General features: G+C 39.8%; 1 protein-coding gene across 11 annotated transcripts in view; it reads right to left on the bottom strand.

Moving 5' to 3' along the window:
- The window catches only part of EHBP1 (EH domain binding protein 1), a 223,116-nt gene that overhangs the window by 127,102 nt on the left and 71,323 nt on the right, over positions 1-24,691 (bottom strand). For 8 of the 11 annotated variants that reach the window (XM_069850070.1, XM_069850071.1, XM_069850072.1 and 5 more), the window contains exons 6-9: positions 14,296-14,477; positions 10,207-10,346; positions 4,058-4,162; positions 3,240-3,362 (exon numbers count right to left, since the gene is read on the bottom strand). In XM_069850070.1, the coding sequence (XP_069706171.1) occupies positions 3,240-3,362; positions 4,058-4,162; positions 10,207-10,346; positions 14,296-14,477 (550 nt within the window). The remainder of the gene's footprint in view (positions 1-3,239; positions 3,363-4,057; positions 4,163-10,206; positions 10,347-14,295; positions 14,478-24,691) is intronic. The other 3 variants (XM_069850074.1, XM_069850076.1, XM_069850081.1) reach the window with 1 other exon arrangement.

The raw sequence follows: 24,691 nt of genomic DNA, 5'->3' as shown, positions 1-24,691 counted from the left end.
CCACCAGTGTTCATTACAGGCAGAAGACAGCTCTGGAGTGGAAAAGCCAGCGCTTCCCAGAGGTGTCTGAACTGACTAGAATAATCCCTGCAGAGCCACTAATCATAAAGTAAAAGTGTTAAAAATGCCACAACAGATATCCCTCTGACATCCTCAATGGATCTGAATCACCATCTGACAGCCTGGAACACCTCAGCTCTTCCACTTGCTTCACTGCTCCAAGATGACACTCCTGTCACACAAACCTGACAGAAGCTCCATCCCTCCCAAATGAAAAAACATCTCTTGACACAGTGGGAAGAATCTAGTGACAACCTGTTTATCAGACTGCTGCATGACGGCGACAATGTGTGGGAGGAGTATTTGGTACACATGCACACCCAGTAACTTAGCATTGCTGCCTACAGCTGTGTAAGATGGGACTTCTTCAGGGACCCAACAGTCTGAGCCCTAAGACTGCCCAAGTGCACACAACAGACCCAGGGGAATGGAGAAGTGTCCATGACTGTGGTTGAAGGTAGCAGTAAAGGCTATATGCCACCAAAGGGACCAGAATCAACTGAATATATTGGGAATTGATTGAATATATTGCAAATCTTTCGGGAATATAACCAGGCTAGAGCCTTGGATACAAGCTGCTCAGAGAACTTGACATGAGGTGTCAAGCTACTTCAGCACTAAGAAACATTACTAGTTTATAATACCCTGTTCCTGAGATGAGAAGGAACCGATTCTTAGTCCCTACATTTTGTGGTCAAAAGACCTGCTGCCTTCTGCCAATGCAGGTTCACTCTGGAAAGGAAAGAAAAGCTGGGTTTGGAAAACTAGCAATTTATGTAGGATGGGAGCTGTAAAGATTCTCCGGTGAGAAGGAAGCTCTTTCCAGAGAAGACAAGGAAGAAAGGAATATAGACTGTCTCAAAGCAAGTTGTGTATGGATGAATAGATAGATGAAAATAGGTGTTTTATATCCTCAGTTATTGTCTCCTTCCCAGATCCTAAGCGAATTCACAGCCAAGGAAAAGACAAGAAACAAAGGCAATGACCTGGACACCAGAACTTAATCCATGTGTCTACAAAGCTGAAACAACTCACTTTGCCAGCTCTAGAAATACCTGATAACTCTATAAAGAGAAGAAGGGCGCTGCGATAGTGACTTTGTGGCTTCAGTGGCCAAATACAGATTATAGTGCAATGTCTCTGTTTGAGAAATGCAGGCTGTGAGACTACACCACAGCCAAAGTATGACAGGACTAAAACGCCACCCACACTGTCCTTTGTGGAGGCAGAAGGCAGAAAAGCTGAGTTGTGAGTAAACATTCAGCTCCTGCAGAGAAAGAGAATAACCACAGGTGGAAACTGCAGTTCAGAAATGCATCCTCATTACACTTAGCATCAGAAATCCCACGGCTGTACGCTGGGCTGCTCCTGCTCAGTGTGGCCCTTTCCCACCGCTGTTACAGGGTGGTTTAGAATCATAGAACCATAGAATAACCAGGTTGGAAGAGACCCACCGGATCATCGAGTCCAACCATTCCTATCAAACACTAAACCATGCCCCTTAGCACCTTGTCCACGTGTGCCTTAAACACCTCCAGGGAAAGTGACTCAACCACCTCCCTGGGCAGCCTCTGCCAGTGCCCAATGACCCTTTCCATGAAAAATTTTTTCCTAATGTCCAGCCTAAATCTCCCCTGGCGGAGCTTGAGGCCATTCCCTCTTGTCCTGTCCCCCGTCACTTGGGAGAAGAGGCCAGCACCCTCCTCTGTACAACCTCCTTTCAGGTAGTTAGAGAGAGCAATGAGGTCTCCCCTCAGCCTCCTCTTCTCCAGGCTAAACAACCCCAGCTCTCTCAGCCGCTCCTCATAAGACTTGTTCTCCAGTCCCCTCACCAGCTTCGTTGCTCTTCTCTGGACTCGCTCCAGAGCCTCAACATCCTTCTTGTGGTGAGGGGCCCAGAACTGAACACAGGATTCGAGATGCGGTCTCACCAGTGCCCAGTACAGAGGGAGAATAACCTCCCTGGACCTGCTGGTCACACGGTTTCTGATACAAGCCAAGACGCCATTGGCCTTCTTGGCCACCTGGGCCACTGCTGGCTCATGTTCAGTCACTGTCAACCAACATCCCCAGGTCCCTCTCCTCCAGGCAGCTTTCTAGACAGACTTCTCCTAGTCTGTAGCACTGCACAGGGTTGTTGTGCCCCAAGTGCAGGACCTGGCATTTGGCCTTGTTAAACCTCATGCCATTGGTCTCAGCCCAGCGGTCCAGCCTGTTCAGATCCCTTTGCAGAGCCTCCCTACCCTCCAGCAGATCAACACTTCCACCCAGCTTAGTGTCATTCGCAAACTTGCTAAGGGTGCAGGCTTCTGGTGTTTGATCAAAGGTAGAAAACGCTCCTTGGTATTTTCTGTGGGGAAGAAAAAAATCTTGGAGTTTTGAATAGGAAAGGTTGAGTACAGCTTCCAAACTTGTGAATTAACTATGAACTAGCATTTCGAGCAGCTACAAACTCCAAATGTCACAATCTTTTGCTTTTTGTTTGCTTGTTGGTGTTTGGGTTTGGGTTTTTTTTATGGCAGCAGATGGAAATTTGCGTATCTGAACATGGAGTTAAAGACAGCACAGCATGCCTGTCCTGGTGCTCCTTTCTGGCCTTATGGCCAAAATCTTATCAGAGTGAAAACTTAGAGGGGTTGTATTTCTCACACAAAGAGGACAAGAATGGGCAGGTTGGTCTGGAAAGGGGATTAACACCTACCACATGGTGCAAGGTACAATGCCAGAAAGCTTAGCTGAGGAAGCCATAGCAGGAAAAAAAAAAAAAAAAAGGAATACAATTAAATTATAATGAAAATTGGCACTAACCAAGAATAGCTCTGATGCAGTGAAGACTGCAGTGAAGGAAATTCTGATATAAGCCATCACCAACGTTGAACATACGAACTTGACAGTATATGTTGCTCATTTACACCACAGGAAGTGAGTAGTAGTAACACACTTGACAGGTCTAAAAGTCTCGTACGTACAACTCTTAGCTGGTAGCCCCCAGCAGCAAATACACATACAGATGCAACTTAAAGGATAAACCCATTTTTCTAGTGGCAACTGGATTGCTGCTTTTGCTACTTCAGTACTGCATGCAATAATTGTATTTAATCAGAACAATGTTTTTCATAAAATCATGTTTCATTAAGTATCTTCAATTAGCAATGAATTATGTAAAACAAATCCATTACCTTCTACATCAGGATCTCCAAAGGGATTTAATTCTGCTGTGTCAGGTTCATCAAAAGGGTTGGTACTAGAGTTGGCCAAGTCTTGCTCCTCTTCATCCAGAAAATTAAGCTTATTTATAAGCTCTAGAAACAATTTGAAATATTGCTTTAATACAAACTGTTCATCTAACATATTTTATGTTCAAAAATCCCTGTGTCAACAGTCCCTCGAAACACCGCACCAGGGTATGGCATGAACTGCACAACTAAGCTAATGCACTTCAGTAAGTACACCAACAAAAGAGAAAGAAAAAGTGAAATGGATGAAACTTTTGTTCACTGATCAAACATTAATATAACAGAAATTGCTACTAAGAAAGCCTTCTATTACCTTCATTAAATAAATGTTGCAGAACATCTAACAAGCTAAATACAGCCATTTATTTTTGGTTGCTCACATACACATTAACTATAGGCAGAAAACTCTAATTTTTCTATGTAACATGCATATAATACCAGAGAGGGGACATTTTGTCATATTAGAGAGGTCAAGTATTACTGACTGCAAAGTAATGTTTTAAGCTTGAGGTCTGGTTGGGTTTTTTTGGTAATATTTTTCTTTCTTGTTCATTATCAGATGACAATGGAGCTACAGAGGAGATAGGCTCTTTCTCTATCGTGTTGTTACCTGTTGGATGCACTACAAATTACTGAGAGTCATGCTGGGCAGAAGCACAGAGATAAAACTGACAGTTGAATACACGCAGAAGTCAAAAGGTAACAGGTCACAGTAAATACAGACAATCAGATACAGAAAGAAAGGAGGAAAGCTCATAGACCTTCAGAGGAACTGGCTGATTTAGCTGAAGGCATATTTGCTCGCTTTATGCAGTCATCTTGATCTTCATCTAAGCTGCTCAGAGCATTCAACTGGTTTACAATTTCTGTAAATAGAAGCCAGTCAAGACAAACATAAGGCAAGGGCATTTAATGAAACTGAAGTGGAATGAACACCACTACTAGAAAGAGAGTAAGGGAGAGAGAGGGTAAAAGAGAAGACACTTAGAGTTAATTAAAAGAATACTTTTAGAACAAGTCCTTCCAATGGGACATCTACAGCAAAGTACCTGTGTAGGTGCTTCGGTGATAATTTTACTAGAAACCTAGTTAGCAGACATAAACGAAACTTCACTGGATACCTGGTGTCAGCAACAGTAACTATTAGGATAACTACACACATCAGTTGAAAACTTAGATGTACTAGGTATAATTTAATAGTTTTCCTGTTTGGGAAGAAAACCTGAATGTTAAACCATTGTCAATCAACAGAAAACAGCCCCACAACAATTTACCTCCCTCCCAAACCCTTAAAGCTACAGAAAACTAATAAATACACAGACACTTTTATATATTTTATTTATTTACACATACACACATACTCTAATTATTTAACATTTACATGCAGTCACCATGAAATTCTGACCTACAGCAAGTTGAATTTATCTAACAGTTTTAAAAGACATGATCAGCACTGCGCTATGAGAATGCATCCTGAATGCATATATTGGTTGAAATTGCCACTGTAAAGCTATGCGAATAACACCTTACTGTCTGGTAAAATCCTGTTTCACCTTCTATCTACAGTGGAGAGCTACGAATTGTCATGAACTAATACTTTTTAAAATGCATTAGTGTTTAATTCTAGCCAAAACATTGATTCCTCCATAATTCTGGAAGGAAAGACAGAAACAAAACCAACTAGGTGTTAGTGGCTTCTGCCCCAAGGGGAAAAATCCGTCTCCGATCACCTCCCCTAAAGCCATCCTATCCACAGCATCAGACAAATGCAGTTTCCGCAGTAGTGAGGACTGAGCCTGGGGCAAGCTCTAAAAGACTTCAAGCATAGGTTTCTTTGGAGAGAGGACAGCCATCCTCAATTCTTCTAGCTGACAAACAGGCAAGAGACACCTGTGCAGGAGGGATGATCCTGCTTGTTGAATATCATTGCCCCTCTGACAGGTTTTTTCATCTGCCGTCTTTTCCCACTGAAATAAATGGATGATGTCTTCTGGTGTCACCAGTGAAGTAAAAGCTACATCAATGCCCTTACAGCACATTTCTCATGCCAATCACTCTTGGATTTCCTTTAAACTCCAATTTCTTGTGTACACAAGAAGTTACTTCTTCCTAACGCTTCTAGTTTGCTGCTGTTTTGAACTTGACTTTTTCTCATATGGGTTTTGTTCAGGAAAGCAAACGTTTGTTACTGACTCTCATAAAGTAATCTTCATTCTGGGAACTAGTTACAAGGAGCAAGATAACACACTGAGGTGAAAATTGAGGAGTACCACGATCACCCCAACTCATGTTGGTGTCCACAGCCACCTAGAACTTCCTGGCAGGGGGGACTCACTTTCTTGCAGGGCAACACTGACACAACTCTTACTTTCATGCCTTCACATACAGCATAAAGAACCTGAAGCCAAAAGCAGAGTCCTGAATCTGAAAATGTATCAGTCATATAGTTGAAAAGTTCTTTTCCATATTTAAATTGGTTTGCAAAGATATGCCGATCTGCAAATTACAAAGTGAAATGGTCTATTCTGCCAATATCTGTTGGAGATAAACTATTCTGACAATGACAAAGCCACAGTAGAATTCCTCTTAAGTGCACCTCCTAACTGTTCTTGAACTTAAAGCAAAAATGCACTTAGATGGGGTCACATTTATATCTATCTACACAAAGAGTTAATTTCACCATCTTCACTTATTTTTAGCTCAAATAAACAAGACTATTGTCCTAAAAAATAACACCAAAACAGCCCCAACACTCTTAGCTTTCTCTGTATAAAATCATATCTAAACTTCAGAGTTCTGAACAATATAATCCTATCTTCTGCAAATTGTTAAGATACTCAAGACACTCAATGGAAAATACTTTGCTGTACTCAAATAAAACAGAATTGACCTTATAAAACATCAGTACAAACGAATTCCTATTTTAAAACAGGCTAAGATGCTGACATGATTTACAATTTATTATGCCAGCATGTTAAAAAAAAAAAGCAAAACAATTACAATTCAGTTTTTATTGTCAGAAAATAACAAATTAAGTTGAGAGCTTTAAAAAGAGGGAATTCTTTGATGTGGTCTGAATCACCTGGTCCCATCTGCCAACCTAAACACCCATATGCACTACAATGTTTCTCATTACAATATTAAATGGTTTATGTCATATTTTGGAGCGTTGAAATGCTAGGTTGAAGATTTATGTCCCATATTATCTTTTATAAATCTCATTATCTACAAACGTATATTAGCTTGTTCTACAAGTATGTCATATAAATCACTGGGTTTGGTTTGGTTTTTTTTTTCCCCATTCTTCTCTCTTGCTCTTTTTTTTTTTTTAGCAGCATGGTGCTACTGACAAAGAAGATTTAAGGTATCAGAAGTTTACATGGGAGGTACGGTTTTGCAAATGGCAAGAAAGGGTTACACATATTTCTCTCCAGAAGCCTGCTCTTGAAATATACTGTAGTTGTGACTCCTGCAATAGGTTGCACATGGGCACGTTGCTGAGTCCATGTGGCACCCCACAATAGTCACTGTGCTCCTAAGCAGATGGAGCAAGAGGCAACTACTAACTTCAGTATGAGGCTCTTAAGTATCAATTAAAAGAGTTAAGAAAAGCAATGTATCTATTACTGCCCTAAGTTTGTGAGTTATGAGCCACGTTTCTTCAATTATGATGGGCTATACTGTCTTCAACTGAAGACCTGGGCTGGATAATACTGGGAGGTTTAAATTAATCTATATTAACAATGCAGAAGTATTGAAGTGTATTTCATGGCTACAAGCATAATTCTCAACTTCACACAAAGCAGAACAGTTAGGTGGAGATACAGCTTTTATACATGAAAAATCAAACAAGGAATATTGGGAAGGAAGGGGGAAAGTCTAAGATGGAGGGAGATTATTTTAAAAATGAAAGTGGTACTTTGAATTGAAAACATCTTTCATCTGATCTTAAGGTCAGTTGTATGGTTACAGGTCACATGTTGACCACACCAAATTCCACAGTGCTTTTGAGGTAGGTCAGTATTGTGACACTTACTTCAGAGCTGGAGAAACAGAGGCACAGATAGCTACTCCACGTTAAGCAACACATCAAGGAAAAGCAGCAGCATTCCTCAACTCACCTGCACCATCTAGAGCCCCACTCAGCAGGTCTCCCTTGTTGTCCTAGCAGTGAATATATTTGCTCATATATAAAACTGTAACTTTGGGCCAAATAAAAGAAAACTTAACTTCTGTATACTGCAGAAAGGGAATAGTTCCTGTGATAAAGATTTGCAACACCCTCTTGTAGCTGCGGCTTCAGAATGACAAATGGCTCAGTCTTCAAGTCATCCAACATTTCTGTGAGAAGACCTTGAGCCAAAAGTATGATGATAATCCCTTCTGTTTTACTACTTGCACTTCACTTTTTCAAAGCTCGCTTACAAACATTAACCATGTAATACTCCCATCATTCCCATGAAGGAGTTATAGCCAGTATCCCCATTTCACAGTTGGGAAAACAGGCACACCAAGGCAAAGTGATTTGCCGCAGGGGACTCTGAGTCAGTGAAGGCATTCCAGCTCACTCGGCTGCCAACACCCTAACATGGCACCAGATGAGAAAATGTTGGGAGCAGCAAGCTTTGAAAAGGCTTATGTAACTTCCTCAATTAACTTTATGGGATTCTGTGAACATAATTACTTTTGAAGGAAATTTTAGAAAGAATACTTCCTGACACTGGTTTTATTCTATTTCCTTATTTCTATGTTCCTTCCCATTTTTCTACAGTGACTACTATCTCCTTCTCCCTTGGTTCCTCAGCTCTTCTTTTCATATTTTATTAGTTTTTCCCATTCATTGTATTTATTACAGGAGTTGCTCCAACTGCCAATAATATCAGTCTTGAACACATGTTGAAATAGATACTTTACATTTTACTTGGTAAGGTTTACTTACTGCCCTATGCTTTATGCTCTCCCATTTGCTTGAGAAACTACATGTACTCATTCTCCTTCAACATTCCTCTCATCCCACTCCTTGTCTAACACAGAAAAAGTTAGCCAGGCTAATGAAGCAACTCAACTACTGTAGCCTACACAATAAGAAAAGGCTGACCTTTCCCCTCTGATTCCCTTAATGATTCATCTACAAAGTTCCAACCCAACCCCCCCCGCCAATCATATAACCAGAAAACAGTATCAGAACAGGCAATGAGCAGATATAACGTAGTTGAGAAGTATTTATTGCTTCTGCCTTGCAAGTAGGTATTGTAATGTTTGCTTGGAACAGATAATTTTGGTCTTCACAACAGCAACTGGAAAAGCTAAAATGCCTCTAAAAGAACTCAAGCTAGGACCTTGTGTTGCCCACCAGACAGCTCACTCTTCTCCACATATCTCCGGGGAAGTTACTACCTAGCCAAGGGATAGTGGGCAGGTTAGACTAAGCTACATCACATTTTTTCTTGTTCAGGAATTGTTGGCTTGTTTAGATGCAAAATCAATAAAATTGAGGAACAAGATCTGCTGCTTTTCAATGACAGCCCTTCTGCATATGGGTTTTCCTTAGCAGTTCTCAGTGCAGTATCTAGACATATCTTAATAAAACACTTCTGCACAAAAGTTTACATAGACTTTGTATAGCCTCTCATTTATGTGTCCTCCTTTTCCTTGTGATTACTGGATGGTGAATATTTCAGGTTTTCTTTGGTGTTCTGTCACGCACCTGAATTGTCCTGGTTCCACTGGGAAAGACCTTGCAGAATTATTTCAGTGTGACCAGACTGGCATTTCTCCACTCCCTGACCAAGAATACATTATCTCTGTCTCTCAAGTATTTCATTCTGGACTTTTTTAATCTGTTCTGTGCCAGACACACAGAGCGTAAGTAGAGATTTGGTCAGGGTACAAAACATTTAATTGAATATGTAAAGCTTGGAGAAAACATATTTGCATCTTTTCACAACACTAAATAGAACTAAGTAATAATTGCTTTAGGCTGAATCTTTTGATTGCAATGGAAGCTCAAAAACAAGCAATCTAACTAATGTTTCATAACACCAAACCAACGTTCTTCAGGATTTTCAAGAATAGGTTTGACAATTCACATCTCTGCTCATTATGTTCTTCCCCACCTTAGAGAAGGAACCCTTTATTTCAACAGACATTTTTAAAGAGCACCAGCAGGCATGAAGGCTGGCACCAGAAGTTCACTTGTCTCTTTCTGATTCTTTTACACTAAGAGTTCCTACAGAACTCATCTGGACCAGTACTACAGAACGATCTCTATCAACAATTTAACATCATCACATCCTGATCTGACTTGCATCTTTTATGCCAGCTATCCTGGACACACTAAGCATTTTCATCACCAAGCAATTTAAATGTGGTTATACTAACTCACTTCAAACAACTCTTCTGTAAAATTCCATTGAAGTCCTGTCTCCTGCTTTCATTTCCACAAGATGCCCTGACCAAAAGGCAGCAGTACACTGCCTAGAATTACCATGTTATTGAGCAGAACGTCAGCACCTACCCACAGCACAACTCATTTTGCAGTTACTCTCACAAACAGTCTTCAATATTTCACTTCAGCCCATCCTCTTGCCTTCTCACACACTGACCCCTTCCCTCTGTCTTTTTACTCCTCTGTTCACACTGGCTCTTTGTTTCCCTAAAATGCTGCCTACTTAGTGTGTTCTCTCCTAAAAACAGGACGGACACATGAAGATCAATGCTCTTAAATTCACAAATATTAAACTTTGTTGAGTTATAGATAGGTCCCTCTTCAATCAAACTATCCTAAATTCTGTTTTGGTTTGGATTTTTAGAAATTAAATAGAAATATAGCTCAAGGATAAAATCCATGGAACGCCACTGGCAATCAGGAAAGGGAACTATATTTTACCATCCCTGCAGCAAAACTAACCTGTAATTTTTGCAGCCTTTTCCTCTTGATTCACTCTGTTTTCTTCATCTTCTTCATTATCTTCCTCAAAATCATCTAGATTTCCAATATCAGCTTGCTTCATACTCATCAAACTAGCCAGGCTTTGCATGTCTTCATCCCTGAATAACAAATTTCAAACCAGGCTGTTAATACCACATCCGATGCTACTGCATTATTAAAAAATCCTTTAAATATTTTTATGCTTTCTTTTCTTCAGGGAGGTCTCAGATTTGATCTTGAACATAGTGAAAGAACAAAATGAACATACTCATGTATATTAATTTCTGAACGAAAAGTTTCCTACTAACAATATTCTGAAGGATAAAAGCATTTGTGCCGTGCATTAAGAGTCAATTCAGTGACTGCTCCTCAAAACCTTAAGGCTGCCCAGAAATGCAAGCAAACACTTACCTAGTCTCCCTTTGGTTGAAGTGAAAATGCTTAGTCAGACCCACTGTCCACATGTTGAGTGTGACACTTACCACTACATTCATTCAGAATTCCTGACACTGTCACAGAAATTAAAACCCACAAATTTTAAAAACATTTCAGTAGGTTTATTAAGATTAATTAATTCTTTTTTAGCTCCTTACAATAGGACAGATTGAAGATTGCCTGGCTAAGGAGCATCTCTGCTGAAAAGAGTCTGGGGATCTTGGTGGAGGGCAAGCTCAAGGGAAGTCGGCACTATGCCCTGCCAGCCAAGGGAGGCAAACATCATTCTGGAATACATTAAAGCAGGACCACAAGAAGTAGACTGAGGGAAGTCATGATCCTCATTTACTTGGGGTTTGTTAGTCTGCATCTAGGGTACTTTGTTGAGTGTTGGTTCCCACAGCACAGGAAAAGGTACTCATAAACTGGACCAAGGTCAGCAAAAGGCTATTGAGATGCAGATGGGCTGAAACGTTTGCCCTATGAAGAAAGGCCAAGGGAAATGGACTTGCTGAGCCTGGAGAAGAGACGGATTTGGGACGACCTAGCAACAGCCTGCCAGCACTTATGAGGACATTGCTGAGAAAAGAGTTGTGCAAGGTAGGAGGATGATAAGACAATGAACATAGACCAAAACCGGAGAGGTTCTGATCTGATGAAAGAAAACAGTTGGAACAGCCATCAACAAGCAGTAGGGCAGGTTTCCTAGAGAGGCTGTGTATTCTCCATTCTTGAGGGCTTTTAAGCCGCAGTGGGATACAAGCCCAGAGCAAACTTGTCTGATCACACTACTAACTGCTTTAAGCAGGAGGCTGGACTAGTTACCTCTACAGATCCCTTCTAACCTCAATTATTCAGTCTCCTTTGAAGATGACCATGATAAAACCAGATACATACTCTGTGTTTCACAAGGCCAAGAAAGCTATACGAATTATTTTAAAGGTACCACTCATAGGAATAAAAATTACATACTAGTCATGCCTCAAATCTGCACAGAAACATAGAGATGCTTAAGATATGGGATTAAACTCAGTGATTTAATACGTTGTTAACATCGGAAACTCTTTGGGGCAATCATTTCCTACTGTGTGAGTTCAAAGTAACCAGCACTACAGAACCCCCAGTTACCTAGCACAACTAAGTATTTCTATAAAAAGTATTAGTAACTACAAATAAGTAACTATCAACTCTTCTTTAACTCAATCAACTCTTTAAGCACAGGGCTACAAATGTAGCATCCTATAACCACATTGACGGGCAGGCTTTTTTATGCACTGAAGACAAAATCTGGAAGCAGTTAGCACATAAATCTTATATATGACACGTTCATGTATAGTTTAGAAATTAAAAGGTCTCCAAAGTATTATTTCTTCTTATTCTCCTTTCTGTATTGACACTTCATGTATATGTACATTTATATTTATACATATATACATATACTGGAGTTTTTCTCCCTGTGTTTTAGTAATAAGATGATATTTGGTACTCACCTTATGGAGCTTCATCACTCTGTAAGGGATGTAAGCAAGCCTTGGTCCGGCTACATTTTTTGCATGTTCACATATCTGACACTCGAATGCTCTCTTTTAACTAGTAAGACAGTTTCTGTTTACACATACTGAAACTCAATGCTCTCACAAACAGTTCATTTTTTTAAGGTTCCTAGTTCAGGGCAATATTAAAGCTCTGTTGCTAACTTAGTCTACCTGACTTACAGTCTTCAGCTTGAAACCTATTGATTTCAACGGCAACAACACATACATGATCATGAGTGCATCAGCTTTTACAAATGATGGCCACAAAACCTCTTAAAACCTAGTATAGCTAGTCACTGCACAACTCATTGATGCCGATCATTCAAAAAAAAGTTAAGAGGTAATCAGATACAGACCTTTTCATTCCCACTTTCAGCTGCAATACCTTGTTAAACTACAACTAAATGCTTCATAATGTCATTCTTCTAAGACAGGTCAAAATGTGGTTCCCAACAGGTTAATAAGAGAAAGAAACGGCAACTAATAGCAATTATGCACCTGTGGCTTTCAAAGCATGGAGACTAAAAGCCTTTTTTGTGTAAAAACACATTCTTTAATGTGGCAGTCTGGAAAGCTGTTCATGAAACAGTTTGGGGAAAGCTGTTCGTGAAACAGTTTGGGGGCACCCGTATCGCAGTGGGCAATGTCTACAAGCACATTCAGTTTACCGAAACCTAGAAGTAAACTGTTAGCCTCTTGAAGAGAAGAAGAAATTTTAAAAGAAGTAAAGGAATCACTAGAGTAGTAGTTCCCCTATCAACCTTGTTTCTGCCATTTGCATTGGAAACACTGTGGCCAGCAGCACTAAGGCAATGATTGTCCCCCTGTACTCAGTGCTGGTGAGGCTGCACCTCAGATCCTTTGTTCAGTTCTGGGCCCCTCACTACAAGAAAGACACCGAGGTGCTGAAGTGTGCACAAAGAATGGCAATGAAGCAGACAAAGGGTCTGGAGTACAAGTCTTACGAGGAACGGCTGAGGGAACTGGAGTTGTTTATTCTGGCAAAGAGGAGGCTGAAGGGAGACTTCAACCTCTACAACTACATGAAAGGAGATTGTGACAAGGCAGGTGATAGTCTCTTCTGCCAAGTAACACATGATAGAATGAGAGGAAATGACCTCAAGTTCTGTCAGGGGAGGTTTAGGCGTGATATTATGAAATATTCTTCGTTAGAAAGCTTGACAAGCATTGGAACAGGCTGCCCAGGGAAGTGGCTGAGTTACCATTTCTGGAGGCATTTAAAAGACGTGCAGATGTGGTACTTAGGGACATGGCTTTGTGATGGACTTGGTAGTGTTAGGTTTACAGTTGGACTCAATGACTTAAAGGGTCTTTTCCAGCCTGAGAGTCTACAAAACTATGATTCTCACATTCCTATATCCTAGAGAGAGAAAGGAAAAGCAAAACAGGATGGGTGACAAACAATCCATCCTCCAGCCACACAAAGTTGTCAACACGTGGCACCTTGAATCTGACAGAAATTGCTGGAAAAGTTATAGGATCTGCAAAAATAATGCGTATCCTCTGCCTTCCAAAAGCTGTTGGAATAAGGGACAGAGCCATGTGAGTGAGTAGGGGGAGTGGCAGTCAGTGCTCAAGCAAGATCTTTTCACAGGGTGTTCTTGGGATCAACCTAAGACCTTACTTCTGACTTCACCCTTTCTCATCTTGCAGCTGGCTTTGTCCTTCTTTAATTCTTTTTGAAATAGGAACAGATGAAATAGAAATAGGTTCTCCTTTCCAGATTTCCCTTGCAGTCTGCCACAGGTATTGTTGGATGAACACACGGATGCACACAAATGTACACTCCTGCTGATTTCAAACCTGTAGATATTTTTAAGCTGCCTTTGTTTAAAGTATTTGTAATGGTAGAGGACAAGCTGTTTGCCTCTGAAGAATACAATACTAAAATCAGAGTAAGAAACAACTTCTACTCAGCTAAGAAACTAAGTATGGCAGAAATGATAAGTATGCATTGAAGGATACTCTCCAATTCTAGCATTCTATAGAGAAAGAGCCCTTTATCCAAAGAATTCTTTGCAAAGCAAGACAAGCAGGCTATCTGATTGAAAAAAAGAAAACAAAACCAACAACTTACGTGGCTTTTCCTTCCCTCAGGAAAATACAAGATAAAGAGAACTGTAGCGTGGCAGATACCACTTTCTTAGACAAAGGCTTGAATTTTAACTTGACATCTGTCTGTGTAGGCATGGGGCTTGCATATTGCTTCATGTTGATGTTGCTGGTGGCAAGCGCTTTTCTGCGTCCAGAAGGAGATTCCTGAAAGCAAAGGAAAACCAAAACTAAGGTAAAAAGTGCTATTACACGAAAACCTGCATGGCATAAACAAACAAACAAAAAAACTTACTGAATCTGCATCATTCTTTTTGCCAAGTACATAGGCAATAGGCATTACTACAGTCCTTTCTAGAGAAAGAAATCAATTTCTTAAAACTAGGTCAGTCACAAATGGTGGATCTATGAACATCTGCTCAGTGCAATTGGAAAAAGAAAATAAACTAGTGGTCACCCTATATCTTTAAGGACTTGAACTTGTAGCATCCACAGCACACATCCATTTAAGCAAGCCGAAATAGATCTCCACTCCTTCTGATGGCAAACTGGACCAGTTTTGTCCAAACTTGGTTAGCCCTGACTAGGGCTTCCAATCTATTATAAGCTATGGGTTATAATTATGCATATATTTATTTGCGTAATGGTATGAGGCTACCAAGTTAATACTTTGAACTGCTTTGTCTTCAATGCTCAAATGTAATGCCTGAACATTTTTCAAAGCAATGGTACTTCCCACTATTGCTATACACATACTACTAAGAGTGACAGGTTTCTGAAATTAAGGTTGACAATGCTTCCAAAAATATTGATAATAATTTTTAAAGGAAAAATAAAAGGCAAGATAAAAGAAAGATAAAAGACTAAGTTGTATTTCAAGATAAAGACATCGCTCACAGATTAATAATTTAAATGAATGTAAAAAGCATCTAAGAATCTATTCTCTTGTTCCATCTAATATCAGCATCAGCAAAGACTGATTATATGTAATAAAGCTCCAGTAACAGAAATAAAATAAAAAGCTTCGCTGTTAACTCTTTTGAAAAACGTTCTCACAATGAGACCACATTTTACTGCAGTTGACAATTTGTGTTGAATAAAGAATACTAATTCAATCGAAACATTCAAGCATTCTTTTCCAAAGTACTTGACATTTCCGCCCAGTAGAATAAGTCAGAATGTAATATGTCATCCCCAAAGAATACCTTGTTTAAAAAACTAGCCTTATCTGTCAGATTATGCACAGCAATATTATACAGAACTATTAGTGCATGTAGATACCTTATGAATGAATTTCAAAAATGCATCAAACACTTGAGAAGGATTTAGGCGCTCTCAGAAGAAATACTTAAGAATATGCAAATACTCTCAACTGAATCAAGTTGAACAGATGCAACTATCACAAACAATATGAGTGCTCTTTCCCCGGCCACAACTGCCAATCAAGGAGCAAGATTAAGGTCCAAGGTTCTGACAATGTGTAAAATGGAAAGTATGATCAGGGAGTTTCAATTATTACACAGATATGAACAACAATAATCTGTTATTGTACAATACCTTCAGAATAACCAAGCATTACAACTCATTATACTGAATGCAAGATTTACAGCAGCCCCTGTTCAGAAAGCGAAGTGAGAGACGTGGCACTTGTCTTTTGCGTGTTCTCCAAGTAAATGTACGTAAGCAGTTTGCATCTTAACAGCAACTTGTTCATAAAGCTAAATTGTCAATATTCATACTACAGTGTAAAAATGGTGGTCAAGGTGAATTGGAAGGAATTTTGCTTAAACCTCTAATAGTTTTTTCTTTTTTTAAAGCTTCTTTAGAGAAAACCGGCATATATAATGTGGTGTGCAAGTACTGATACAACTGGCATGGTAAAAACTACTTGCTGATTCTTGTGCATGTGCTTTTCTGCCAAACAGGAAAAAAGCAATCGGGAACTGCAAAGCGATTTTGAGCCAGGTGAAGAAGACAAGGGGCAACAGGTAAAAGCTGCACCTCCAAAGGTTTCATGTCAATATAAGAAATAAGTAGGTTACAGTGAAAACAATCAATTACTAGTTGATTGGCACTGAGGTGGTCTTTGGGTTGGCTTAGACTGTTTGCCTGTGACTGTGAGAAACAGGTGTGTTTGGGGGCAGAGCTACTTTCTCTCATTACAAACGTGCCATCTTATCTGACAACATAACTACGATGCATATTGCTTTTATCAAGGTGATTAGTTTACTACAGAAGTCAAAACAAACAAGCTAAGTCAACCCAAAGACCAATCCAATAGCAAATTTGAAATGAAGAGAAAGGACAGTACATTAAACCTGCAAGCATCCAATAGCTGGATATGGACAGCAAGGCAGGAGAATTCTGGAATGCTGTTTTTCTGTTAACACCTATTTGTTGTATAAATTATCATCTAGTCATTTGCAGCTTCAGATTATCTGGATCAGGGAGCAAATAAGAGACCTGAATCAGGAAGACGTGAAGTTCTCCCATTGAAGAGAACCACTCACAATTCCTTGTGAAATCTGCGGGGGTAGGCAGGCTGGTATGGAGGAGGTGGCAGGTAAGAGTGCAGACAGCTGTGCGCCAGCACAAATTTTGCTTAAGCCTCTTCTATTTTTTCGTTTAATTTTTTAAAGCTTCTTTAGAGAAAACTGAGGGGCTGTGAAGAACAAGACATACTTGGCAATCAAGTTCAGTCTTCCTGAGAAAAGAATTATTTTCACGATCTTTTTGTGGGCCAATGACAGAAGTTGAGTTTTCAGGTTCTAACTACCCACAAAAATCCAAATTTGTAAATTCATCATATTAAAACAAACAAACCAAAAATTAAAAAAAAAATCACCCAAAACCACCACACCACAAAAATAGACAGTCCTTGACCTTTCAAGTTTGATGTTTCTTAACATGTGATCTTAAGCACATCCGTGTACTGTCCCAGAAAATTAAGCGTGTTGGAAGTGTTGCAATGTTTTCTCATTTTAAGCTTTATAGGCTTGGCCTTAAATGGTTTTAGCTATGTAAGTACAGGGGAAATTATTTTTTTTGCCCCTGAAAAGGAAGTACTCAAGGGTCTTAGGTACATAATTGATTTCACGATGGAATATGTTTTCTACTCTGACACAGGCAACTTTTAAAAAGCTGTCTTTAAATGTCAGACCATGCTAATAACCACTTCTTACAAAGGCTGCAACATTTTCTTCAAAAGCCCCTACATGCTTCATATAACACAACCATAGTTACCCCAGAACCACAGACACATTTTTTTGCAGAAGAATAAATAATTTTCATATCATCAGAGCCAAAATAATCCAAGAGAAATACCTATGAGTGGGTATACAGGGACAGCTCAGCAGTTGGCTGGAATGAGTTATTCCAAACAGAAACACACTTTGACAAGACATGAAATAAATAAAATCAATTTAATAGCAAAGGTCTGATGTGGTGTTACTTGTGTCTCATATGAGCACATGGAGCTTTATGGAAGTAAAGCAGGAATCACAATGCGAACATTATAGTTGCTCAATTGTTTTAAAATTATTTTAACTATATAATCAAAGTTAAAATGCATAAGGCTCAATTATCCCTCCAGGTATTTTACGTACATGTGACTGCCAGCGTTGTCACATCATATTTTGCGAAAGGGTGCATGGAAAAGCCAATTCTGAAATCATGAGGGAAATGATCCAATGTGATAATAAACAGAGGTGACAAAATATCCTGCCACATTTAGCTATCAAAATGGAGTTCATTCTGTAAAAATACTCTGCTTTTCAAGAAAGGCAAAGAATTATGCAAATAAAGCCAACCACGATACTTCGACTACCACAGAAAGATAGAAGATAACCTAAAACACCAATAAAATACAAATATCTCTAAATTATCTTCCAGCCCAAACATACTACCATGTTTGAGAATGGGCACTGCTTGGTTTATAAGATAATACATGTAAAACTGGTTAGCAATCTTTTTTTGTTGTTTCATATTTAATACTGTATAGCTCTAGCAAGAGAAGTAGCAAACTGGGAAAAAAAGAATTCTTTTTAGAAATCACAAATAAATGATTAAAAAATCCTACTTAGTCCGTTAGCAGAAACTACTGAAGCATGTCTTCCTGTACAACAGAATAACGGCTGTGCTGGTTAGACCAAAGCCTCTGAGAAACTGGTATGTGATTTACAAAATACATTGTTTATGAAATTATTACAATTTACCAAAAGAGGAGTAAAACCCACACATAACTTCTTCAGAATACTCTCCTGTGTTGGTAATTTCTGCTTTGTATTCTACACTTCTATGGCTTTCTCTGGAGAGCAGCTCCACCCCTCTTGGCATACACCTCCTACCATTTCAGTCCCTGAAATATCTCCAGCACACACCATATTTTGGGGGAAATAACCCTGTCTGTGCGCTATACCAAGCTGTATCAGCTGTTTGCAGCTGGGGAAGGGGCAGAATGTGGTGTGTGCCTGGGACAGGTTGGCTGATCCTTGTGTATCCTAGTGCTTTAGCATATCTACCAAAATATTAAAAATCTGGAGTGAAAAATGATATAGCAAATAAAGAGACTTCCTAATAACCTGGAGTATGTCAGTTTAAATTAAAACAAAGAAGTGTGTAAAGCAAATAATATTATGCAAATCAATAAAATTTGCTCCTTTTTAGTATAGAAGCATATTAGTAGTAATGAATGTACAGCAGAAGAGGTCAACTTGCTGGTGCCATTACGGATGTGGCTTTTTCTAACCACCTTCTGGTCTTGAACGTGGTGGCATCAGGACACATGGTTTAGGAGCTACTGGGGATATGTGACTGCATGCAAGCCAACTGGAACCTATCCCTAAGAGAGACAAAACACTGCTCTTTCTCAAGTTAATCAGAAGCCACATAGCTGCAAGCAGTGCAAAGCCAGGCTGGGCTGAGCTCCCACTGTGTGGGAGCACTGTGCACTCAGTACCATCAAAGCCAGAAGCCCAATAGTACGTACAGAGACATACGTTGCAAACAGGGATTTTAAATAACCATTGATTGGTTTTCAAGGAGCAGACCCCAAAACCATGAGTCTAAGGCATTTTAAATTACTTCTGCAAGCCCTCAAACTACCATCATATTACAAATTTTGGGGAGAGAAGGGAAAACTAACACTGGCTGAACAGCAGTCTGTTCAACTGAAACCGATAAAGCTCGGTTTACTGTCACAGCTACAAGACCAGACTCCCTTATCACACACACTTCTGCCTTTTCAATATTACAATATATCGTTCTCTTCCACAATATTCATGACTCTGAGTGGTGTGAGACATCCCCAAAAGTTACTACATAGTAAGTGTCAACTTGGAGATCTACCTAACATAAAAGATCCACGTAGTCTGATCTCCTTCTAGAGGGAGAACAATGTGAAGCAATGCTGTGATGCACCAGCCTTTTCTAGGCATCACCCTCATCTTTCCCTTCTAAAGCAGGCCTTACGCAGCAAATAGGACTGAAATACTTTGACAAAGGAACTAAAACCAGATAATCTGTCCCACACATGCAAAACAAACAGCCCATTTTGACTTGGAAGATGATGATCACAGATGACAGACAGTCACACCACACTTTGAAACAGTGCCCAATTCACTTCCGAATGAAGCAAGTCAAAAGATTAACACCTCTATATGAAAGGCTTGAACTCAGATATAGTTGAACTGAGACCCAAATAATGCAATAATGCAAATTTCATGCAACCTTCTTTCCTTAAAAAGATATTTTTAATGATCTTGTGTCCTGTAATTACCAACTGCCTAGTAAGTCTTCTTCAAGATTAATATAAGCTGTGCAAATAAATAAGAAACAGCTTTCTATTTTCTGTTAAACTGGCTTCACACTTCTAGAGTTACACAGAAACAAAATATTGGCTAGGTTTTCTTTGCGCAATACATTCCTCTGGGTTATCTGGACTGGGGACCAAGTCCTTCCACAGAAAACTGCAGAACATATTTTGCCTCTTCACACATGAATGCAGCTTGCTTATGCAGACCTTCAGCCACTGATGCTGCAGTCTTTAATCCCCGAGACTCACCTGACCTCCTTTCACAGAATCATAGAATTATAGAATCACCAGGTTGGAAAAGACCTCTTGGATCATCAAGTACAACCATTCCTATATGCCACTAAACCATGTCCCTGAGCACCTCATCTACCCGTCTTTTAAATACCTCCAGGGATGGTGACTCAACCACCTCCCCGGGGCTGCCTGTTCCAATACACATATATAGAGGAAACACAGTACAGTACTTCCATTCAGCAATAAAGTAATGTATGTCTTAATGATGTAGATACTAAATTGTCCTTCTCTAATAGAAATACATTAGGTGATGCATAAGTACTCTACAAACATCATCCAAAAAAGACTTGAGGAAGACAAGAATTTTCCTAATTGGATATTGTTGTTTTGTCAAAAGAACAACGAGTTTTAACTACCTTTCTCCCAGAAAAAAAGAAGACATACATCACAATATTTTTAGAGGCTGTCTTCTTCTGTTTTACAAAAGCAAATGCTAAACAGCCCACAAAGGTATGTAGATTTTAAAGAGGTGCATTCTGTGGCACGTTTGGGGATAAAATAATTAAACAAAGCACTTTTTCTAGCTGTAAAAAACCCACTGGGAGGAACATATTTTGAGGATTTCTCTTTCCTTGTGCTTCAGAATTAAACAGAGAAGAACATTTTGAAGGAAAGCTCTCCTCTAGCACAACCCCTATCACCCCTACAGCCACTAAACACTGCAGGAGAGGAAACAGGGAAGTTCCCCCTCTCCAATGCTGGATGCCAGCTCTGCCGGCTGAGTTGCAAGCGCATCTTGCTTAGATGAAAAGATCACTGCTTCACCAGCAGAGCAAAATGGATCACTACAGAATTTAATTTGTGAGAGTATACAGCAATTAAATGCTAAAATAGACAAGCTACAGGGAGCTCTCTCAACTGGAGAGAGTAAATTAGAAACTATGTCAGTTAAAATAATTTAGACAGTCGGATGGGAGATTTGGAGGACCGAATGCAGGCAGCACAATCTGTGCCGAAAACTTGTTTAAAAACAAATAATGGTTCAAGGTTTCCAGAACATTACTAAGAATTATGATGCATTTGAATGAAGGATTTAATGTTTAAAAATTCAGCACATACCAGAAAAATCTGAGCCTTAGCCATGAGGACTGGGATGGAAATTAAAAATGTATATGTTGAAATAGCTACACTTGACTATATTTTATATGTTTATTTATTTGTGATACTCACAAAGTGACCATTGTGCTTGCCAAATTCAACTAAATTATTTCCCATATTGGTAATACCTTAGGTTCAGACTAAAAGGCCACTCCAAGAACACCAACACCACGAGATAAGTATCCCTTTCTGAAAGGGAGCTTGATGTTTACTAAGGACAAGAGAAAAGAGTTTACAGGTTAGCCGGACAATTTTAATAAGTAGCAGACAACAACTGAACCTTAAAATACTCAGTCTGGCAAATGATGTGAGTAAATGCTTTCTGTGTCCATTTATAAAGTTTTAGTTGCTTTCTCCTGTTTAGTGAAACAGGAACACCTCCTGAATGCTCTACCATGAAAGGATGCAATGAGACTGATAACTGATGTTGAGAAACATTTACTCTAGTAGTTTTAGCTTTGTCCTCCTTGCTCTTTCAGATTGCTTCAGATGCTGAGTGAGTTTCTCTACTTTCATTAATGATGGGTTTAAATTTACTGTCAAACGCCTCTGATCACCTGCTAAACTCTGTATGTCCTACATTACTGTAGTTTTGTCAAGTACGTGAATTTTTGCGTGGGTTTACAGAGAACTTGCTTGTATTGTACTGCTCAGGAGTCCTGAAATGCCTGACTACCTTATAGCACTTAGCAGCAACAAAAATCGCATTCTTTCCTGCAATGCCTATATCCCAGTGTGCAGAGCTCAGTAATATCCTGGGACTCTGCTTCCCTTCACAGCTGTTTGCTCTCTCCCAGTGGAATCATTGCGTGGTAGGGACTGTCTGTTCCTTTCCTAGCCCCAAATGGCACAGCAGCAAGTTACAGGACTATCTCCCCTAGGTCTGCTAAGGTACACAGTGCAGCTATGTGCAAGCCTGCATGTATTACTCAAATCCTGTGTTCAGTTCTGGTCCCCTCACCACAAGAAGGATGTTGAAGCTCTGGAGCGAGTCCAGAGAAGAGCAACGAAGCTGGTGAGGGGGCTGAAGAACAGGTCTTACAAGGAGCGGCTGAGAGAGCTGGGGTTGTTTAGCCTGGAGAAGAGGAGGCTGAGGGGAGACCTCATTGCTCTCTACAACTACCTGAAAGGAGGTTGTAGAGAGGAGGGTGCTGGCCTCTTCTCCCAAGTGACAGGGGACAAGACAAGAGGGAATGGCCTCAAGCTCCGCCAGGGGAGGTTTAGGCTGGACATTAGGAAAAAATTCTTCACAGAAAGGGTCATTGGACACTGGAACAGGCTGCCCAGGGAGGTGGTTGAGTCACCTTCCCTGGAGGTGTTTAAGGCACGGGTGGACGAGGTGCTGAGGGGTGTGGTTTAGTGTTTGATAGGAATGGTTGGACTCGATGATCCGGTGGGTCTCTTCCAACCTGGTTATTCTATGGTTCTATGATTCTATGATTCTATTACTACACAAAACACAATCTCACAGAGGCTTCACTGAAGTTGACAGAGAAACTTGTTATTACGCACTGGCTCTTTAAATCCTCAAACCTTTGCTCTTAGAGGAGCAGATTTAAAGCAGTCTAGGCTTGAGCTGCTGCTGACACATGGCAGGTGAGGCTGGCTGTTGGGAAAGGCACCGCATGCAGGGCTGGCGGTTTGGCCGAAAATAACAGTCCTTCATTTGCTGCGTGCTGTTGAGCTGGATGCTTCACAGCATGCTGCCCACCCTCTGAGAGCAACGCCCATGCTCCACTTCAGCTGGGGCACTTCCTGGTCTGGGTTCATTATTCTCCCTGCTTTTGAAGAGTTAATTGTAAAACTGTATAGTATTTCTGTAGAGTTGAGCTCAAAACAAAGCAGAAATACAGATAGTTTACCTAATGCTACAAGGGAAGAAACAGCAGATGATAAAGTTGGTTCCTGAATTTTTCGCTGCAACTGGAGTAAGAAAAAGTGTTTATGTGACATCTCCTTCCTTTCAGGAGAAGGACAGTGGAGTTGACTTGATATCCACAACTTTATTCACTGCTCAGCAACTCATAACTTTACATTTTTCCATATATTGACTAAAGGGACTCACAGGTCATTTTCTGGTTTTCACTTTGGTTTTTAAGTAACAGGCAACCCCTATTATAAAATCTAAATTTAAGCTCACCTTCTAGGCCTGGCCCTTCAGCTCTAATTTGTCTGGCAGGAACTCTCCATTTTCATGCTCCACTCCATTGCTCACCTGCTGAATGCAGTGCCATCCCATGAATGGTTCTACTGAACGTTCAAATAGCTACACAAGGGAAATGTCCAGCTAGTGTCCCCTGACAGAAGAGTCTTTAGCAGAAAAAGAAATGTGTTTTTTTAAGAAAAGGGTAAGCTAGTTACATATTTATTGTTGATTTCAGATGTGAAAAGCCTTCCTGTTGCTTAAAGCTTCTTTCATTTTTCATTCTAGGCTCAAATTTGCATACTCTATCTTGGTGCCACCTGAAGACAAAGGCCCAGAATCTTCGACGTTACAAGGGGGACTAGGAAATAATAACTCAAGGTCAGCAGTGAATATTTAACAGTATTATATTGAACTAATAAGAAGTCATTGAAAAGTCTATAACTCCATACATGAGGTCGTGCCAACCTGCAAGCCTTCTCTTGAGGAAACAAATGCCATGGAGGAAGACACATATGACACAGACTCCAGAATTAATTCCCAATTATTTAAACAGACTTGCAAATGTAAACATATTATTCATCTCCTTTGTAATCTCCAACTAGGAAGCAAGTTTGAGGTAGCACTTATTAAAGAAGAAACAAGGTCAAAAGATTAACTGTTCCAGTGACCTAATATAATTCCATTCACCCTTCCAGAAAATATTATATTTTAAGATCATGTGTAACATTGTCTAGAATTCTAGCATAGATGTTTAGATGAGTTTCATAAAATATCAGTGTGCTATTATCTGATGAAAACTTCCATAGAGTGAATGCAAAGTATTAAACAACATAAAATTTGCAAGGTTCATGGCACAGAAAAGCTTTTAAAGGTGTCAAGCAAAGGTATCATGACACTTAAATTATACTGCTTCTGTACTGAAAGTCAGCCCTTCCTATGAAAAGCACAGAACAAGGTGTACAGTCTGTAATGCCCAATAGTCAGTAGTGATGCTCAGACGATGACTGTTCTTGTCAGAACTAGAGCCCTTGGGTCAAATTATTTATCATATTGGTAACATCTTAGGCTAAA

The sequence above is a fragment of the Phaenicophaeus curvirostris genome, chromosome 2 (assembly GCF_032191515.1).
Source record: "Phaenicophaeus curvirostris isolate KB17595 chromosome 2, BPBGC_Pcur_1.0, whole genome shotgun sequence".
Classification (NCBI taxonomy): Eukaryota; Metazoa; Chordata; class Aves; order Cuculiformes; family Cuculidae; genus Phaenicophaeus; species Phaenicophaeus curvirostris.
This window is presented reverse-complemented; position numbering and strand designations above follow the sequence as displayed.